The 6,247-nt window shown below is 51.0% G+C and overlaps 1 protein-coding gene across 1 annotated transcript in view; it reads left to right on the top strand.

Annotated features, from left to right (window-relative positions):
• The first annotated feature begins 1,247 nt into the window (after positions 1–1,247).
• ADCY8 (adenylate cyclase 8) overlaps positions 1,248–6,247 on the top strand; it is a 121,202-nt gene continuing 116,202 nt past the window's right edge. Inside the window, exon 1 of the mRNA XM_042869338.1 lies at positions 1,248–2,255. Coding sequence (XP_042725272.1) covers positions 1,329–2,255 — 927 coding nt within the window. The 5' untranslated portion in view covers positions 1,248–1,328. The remainder of the gene's footprint in view (positions 2,256–6,247) is intronic.

The raw sequence follows: 6,247 nt of genomic DNA, 5'->3' as shown, positions 1-6,247 counted from the left end.
GGGTCCCCCATTTCTGCATCCTGCACCCTATCCCCTACTCGGCGAGTGCGGCTGCTTTAATGGGGCCGGGGGGGGGGTAGGGGGGAGGAAGGGAGGGAGTGCGGGCAGCCCCGCCGACGTCGCGGGCATCAGCTGACCGCGCCGAGCTCTGCCTCCTCCCGGGCCGCCCTCCCGCAGTAGCACCACTCTGCCGGCGGCTGCCGGTTCCGCCGCTCCGGTCCTCGCGGCTCCCGGGGCAGCACCGCGCATCCCGCCGCCCTACAGCCACAGACATCCTTGAGACTTCGTCGTCCTTCTCCTCCTCTTTCTCGTCCTCCTCCCTGCTGCCGGGGGGAAGCCCCAGAGCCCGAAGCCCTCCTTGCCCTGCTCCGCAGAGAAGTTGGGATTCTACCAGCGGTCTTCCCAGAGCTCTGAGTTTAGGGCGGGTTTTTCGTTTCCTTGCTCTCATTTTTTTTTTTTTCCTTCCTTTTTTTTTTTCCCTTTTTTTTTACCCTCCTTTTTTTTTTTTTTTTTTTTTTTTTTAATTTTTTTCTTATCCCGACCTCCTGCGATGGATGGCAGCCCCGAGCTACCCCCGGGCAGAGGCTCGCTCTGAGGCAGGCTGCTCGCCCTGCAGGGCATGCCCCGCCGCCGGAGGGATGCGGGCGGGCAGCCCCCGGCCGGCGGCTCCGGCGCCGTGACCGAGGATGCCCGCGACCCGACCGCCTCTCTCCTGACCGCAGTCGCGGGGATTACAGCAGCTCCCGGGTACCAGAGCTCGGAGCGGAGCCCCTGGATCCCTGGAGCGAAGAGCTGCCCTCTTTGAACGGCTCTCTGCGAGGCGGTTTTCCCCATCCCTCTACGCCTCCAGCCTCCGGATGGGGCCAAGAATCGTTCGCCGGGCATCGGGGGTGAGCCCGTAGATGCTCCGCTCCCCCCTCCTCCTCTCCGGACTCGCTGCTCCGCTCCCTCCCCGCTCACTGCCCCGAGGAGGGCGTGCACCTGGCCCACCGGGGCTCCGGGGCTGCACCGCAGCCGGACTCCGCGGGATGAAGCTCTGCGGAGATCCGCGGAAGCGGGCACGGGCACGGGGCGAAGACCGCCTGCGCTGAGCCGCCGCAGGACCCCAGCGGCGAAGCAGCCCCGCCGCCTGCCGAGCAACCGGAGCCAGCGCCCTGCCTATAAATGTGATCCCTCCGGCAGCACCCAGCCGTCTCCACCCGCCCTTCTCCATCCCCTCCCTCCTCTCCCGCGGCTCTATCCCTCCCTCCGTTCCCCTCCCAAAGCCGGTGCCCCGCATTCCCCGCCTCACCCCTCCACCGGTGCTCTGCCCCCCGCCAGTCACCGCCATGGAGCTCTCGGAGGTGCGATGCCTGAGCGACAGCGATGAACTTTACACCATCAATAGGACCCCCCCCGGCAGCAGCAGACCCCAGCGCCTGCTGTGGCAGACGGCCGTGCGCCACATTACCGAGCAGCGCTTCATCCAGGAGCACAGCAGCAGCAGCGGCGGCAGCAGCAGCGTTGGGGGCAAAGGCTTCAGCTCGGAGGAGACCTGCTGCCCCAACCACCACCCGCACCACCACCACCACCACCACTTCAGGAGGCAGTCAGCAGGACGGAGTCTGGGCAGCGAGCGTCACAACAACGGAGGCACCAAAGTCTTCCCGGAGCGCACGAGCAGCAATGGGGACCTGGGCTTTCTGCCCCTGGACTGTGCTCCTAGCAACTCCGACTTCTTCCTCAACTGGGGCTACACCTACCGTGGGGTGATCTTCCCCACGCTCCGCAATTCCTTCAAGTCCCGGGACTTGGAGCGCCTTTACCAGCGCTACTTCTTGGGCCAGAGGCGCAAATCCGAGGTGGTCATGAATATCCTGGACGTGCTGACCAAGCTAACCCTGCTGTTCCTCCACCTGACCCTGGCCTCCGCTCCCATGGACCCCATTAAGGGCATTCTCTTGGGCTTCTTCACTGGCATTGAGGTGGTGATCTGTGCCTTAGTGGTGGTCAGGAAGGACACAACCTCATACACCTACCTGCAGTACAGCGGTGTGGTCACTTGGGTGGCCATGGCCACACAGATCCTGGCAGCTGGCCTGGGCTGTGGTCTCCTTGGGGATGGCATTGGCTATGTGCTCTTCACACTTTTTGCAACCTACAGCATGCTCCCGCTGCCTCTCACCTGGGCCATCCTGGCTGGGCTGGTCACCTCTGTCCTGCAGCTCGTCATGCAGCTGGTTATCCCTAGATTGGCCGTGACTTCCCTCAACCAGGTACCGTGGTGAGGAAAGGGTGGGAGGCCTCCTCTTTCTCCATCACCCTAAGAGGAGGTGTGGGGTGTCCCAAGAATCCTTTCCCCTTTAGCAAGGTGCTCAGATGTTCTGTACTTTGGGGAGAACACAGGCAAAATTACACCTTCTTTCCCTCCCTCTCTCTCCCACATTGGCTATCCTCCCTGTGAAAGAAGCAGTGGAATAAGATTTCACCCTAAGAGGGGGAGGGGGGCACTTCCTGGCTACACTGTTCCTCATCCTTGTATGATCACTTCACAGTTATTCCTTGGAACAGTTTTCTTGGCGCAAGTTGGAGGGACAGAACATTTGTCACTTCCCTCCTTTATTTCCAGCAATGGTCCATGGGATGAGACGGGAAAGATAACTCTGTCTTGGCCAAGCTCTCCCACTGCTCATTTCTCATTTACTTGCTCATGCCTTTTAACTCTAGACCTGCTGGAATGACTTGTGCTTTCATGTGTGTTGCACAGCTTGATCTGGGCTGTGAGAAAACGGGAGGAGGGCACGTTGCTCTTTTCCAATAAGAGCAAAGTGATACCCTTAATGAAAAAAGGGGAAGGCTCTCCTTGGAGATTTGGTGTGAATTCCTAACTTGTCTTCAAAGGGTACCAACATGTCTGTTCTGCTTGTGATCATGAAGCAATCATTATTGTGCTTAGAAGTGATGTCTAGGACAGAGAATTGGTTAAAACAGAGTGGATGGGACGAGGGGTTGGAGAGGGGGGAAGGGGAAGGTAGGGAGGGATGCCATGGAGTGCCATGCAAACAACTGAGAGGCACTGGGAAATGTGTGTGTCTGAGAAGTTAAAATCAGGACTAACCTGACTTTACACTCACTCAGCTTCTTCCTTTTGGAAGCAAGGATTCAGTGAGCTCTTGACATCCTTTCAAAGCAAGAAAATGCTGCTTTTCTAGGGCAACTTAATCCTGGGGATTCTCTCTGCTCCCCTTCCCCCCATCCTTTCCCAGACTGTCATAGCTCTGTGCTACCAATATTTCACAGCAGATTATTGTCTCCATTTAGCTAGCTCCAGGGAATCAGTGGGAAGGAGGTGCAGATACTGGCAGAAAATTCCCAAAGGAGGGAGGATGTAGAGGAATGTGTTGCTGATGGCATATTGTTTACATGACTGCTGGGATGCGCAGCTGGGAACTGGCTGATATTGCACCTGTAAGTTTTAATGATGGTGGTCCTTGGGTCACATCTACCTCACCCAGAGCCTGGCCATCCTGTATTCCTTGTCCACCCCTGTCTATTCCCTTCCTCCACACACAAGTGAGCTGTAGGGCTGCTTGACCTCATTCCCCCGTGGCCAGGCTCACACTGCTGAGAGAATCTGACACAGTGGGTTTTGCCTGAATGAATTCTATCGACGTAAGACGATTACTGCATAGAGTTGTTGCTTGGATCCTGGTAACGTGCTGATGAATGAATTGGAGCTCTGTGTTGTGTCCCACTCCCATGCACTGCTGGCACTATTAGTACATGATCAAAAGCTGTGTGAGTTATGCCGATGTCTTAAGGTTCTTTCACGTCTTATTGTCCTATCCTGAATCTGTGAATAAAACACTGCTATCTCATTATACACAGGTATCGCAGCTGTTTATCTGATCCCTGGAACACACACATATCCCAAAGACACTTCTAACAAAGACGTTTCCTGGGAGAGATACAAATGTCTTCATTTTGCAGCCTAGTACCTTGCCAGCTGCGTGAATGAACCACTTTGACTGGTGTACAATGAGACCTTACCAGCCAGTTGATTGCGTTCATGAACCAGATATATAAATCTCCTGAACAGGATCCACACAGATTGCCATATGTTGGTGTCGATTCTCACCAGCTCCTCCTTTTCAGAGCCCACTTAATGTCACCTAATTGTACACTGCTTTGTCTGCTTCTCTTGTCCACTCTGTGGGAGAGGTTGGATCCTTCTTTACCCGATGCTGGGAGGGAACGCACTCCTTCCCACAAACACAGCGCGGGAGATGCGCGGGAGATGCGCGGGAGATGCGCGGAGCGCAGCTTCGCGGGCGCTGTCCAGCAGCGTGGTGCTGAAGCGCGGCCCGGGGGCTCCCTCCAGCGGCTCTGCCGCTACTGCACCGGGCCCCGCGCAGAGCACCGCGCACCATTTGCGCCCTGCTGTGCGGGAGGTGCGTTGAGAGGCAGTAAGTGAGCGGGCGCAGCCCCTGGAATTGCACTGTCCTGTTTAGTTACTTTATGGCATTTCAGCCTTTTGTTTGTTTCAGGGAACTCTGGTGCACTTTCAAGTGTCGGATTTTGAGGGCTTTTGGTGTATAACTATTACTTTACAGGCAAATACAGACTGTTTAAATGACTGTGTCATCAAGGCTATATAGCAAATGTTTGGTACTACATAGACTTCTTCATCTTGCAGGTAGAGTACTCTTTTATCACAGGGCTATTTTTCCAAGTAAAGCATTGTCTTTTCCCTTCAGAGAAATCTTACAAGTCTAAACAACCTATTAGATTATGTAGCAATACCTGTGACCATCTTGCTGTTCTTCAGGATGCAGACAGGTACTTACAGTACACAAGATTAAGGAATTAAAGTCTACAACAAAAGACAAAACAGAAGGTAGAATTTTGATCGTGGTCCAAATAATGGGTTTTCCACTGATTTTGATGAGACCAGGATTTCATGCAGAGAACACCAAACTCAGTTCTGAGCACAAAGTCTTCTCTACCCTGAAGTCAATTTATTACTGCACTCTGTAGTATCCATGGGGAAAACAGTGCAGATCCTCTTCTCAGTAAATGTAGGTATAAACTTGTTACAAGTCTATCTACACTGATATAGTTGCAAAAGTACATACAAAAGGAAAATAAAGTACTGGAATATGTTTTCCCTTAATCTCTTAATTAATAATAATAGGTATGGATTAATACATTCACGAGAAATTTAAATCATTTGTAATGCTGAATGCAAGCATGCAGTATTACCTTATTAGCTTTTTGTTGAGTTTAATACAGCATGCATGGTCAGGAATGCAAATATTGCCCAAGTACATTATTTTCTCTTGCAGTGATATACAAGAGAATATCTGATTTTTCTTGTGTTTCTGAAATGAATTTGAACCAGCATTCTGGATATAGGTGGAAGACAATTACTGTCTTGAAATTAGATTACGTATTTATTCATTTATTTTTCAAATAGTAAACATAGGCCCACTAGTTTCTGTTTTGCCAGAAACATTTTCTTTTCATGTTTTGGAAAACCCTGAAATCCAGGTTACTTGAGCCCAAAATGCTTAGCAATGGAATGCTTCTCAGAGAACCTGTGAGGGAAGAAATGAGAAATGCAAGATCTTACTGATAAACAAGTGCATGGATCTGTGTTCCTGATTAGATACTTTGCTGAGGATGGTATTTACCTTGAACATTCACTCAGAAGATGGTTTCATTTCTATTGCATTCATTCTTACTATTTTCTTGATGATTATGTGATATAAGATCTAGAATTTCTAAGAATATATGTATGTATTGCAGGCATATAGGGAGGAATAAACAATTCAAAGCTCCTTAGTGTTATATAATGTAGGCAGATGATAATATAGACATGGATTTTGACAGAGTTGGAATTATGTAAGCTACAGACATATACTGGATTTTAATTCTCTCCCTATGCACCCTTCATTCATGTGAATGAATTCTTCGGTAGTCAGTAAGCCTACACAGATTTGCATAACCAATGCCTTGAAGGATCAAGTGTGAAATTATGCATATTAAAGCTAACTTTAAAATACACATAGAAATAACCTCAAAATAGGTAATACAAAGACTGAGGAAACTCATTCTTTTCAATTTATTAGCATCTGTCTTTCCAAGCCAAATCAGTTTTGTGAATTAACGCAGTGTTTCCTTCTCCTCCTCTCCTCTCCTCTCCTCTCCTCTCCTCTCCTCTCCTCTCCTCTCCTCTCCTCTCCTCTCCTCTCCTCTCCTCTCCTCT

This window comes from Lagopus leucura, unplaced genomic scaffold (genome assembly GCF_019238085.1).
Source record: "Lagopus leucura isolate 7727_CA_CO unplaced genomic scaffold, USGS_WTPT01 Super-Scaffold_100002, whole genome shotgun sequence".
Taxonomy (NCBI): Eukaryota; Metazoa; Chordata; class Aves; order Galliformes; family Phasianidae; genus Lagopus; species Lagopus leucura.
Note: the sequence above shows the minus strand (reverse complement) of the source record. Positions and strands in the feature narration are given on the sequence as shown.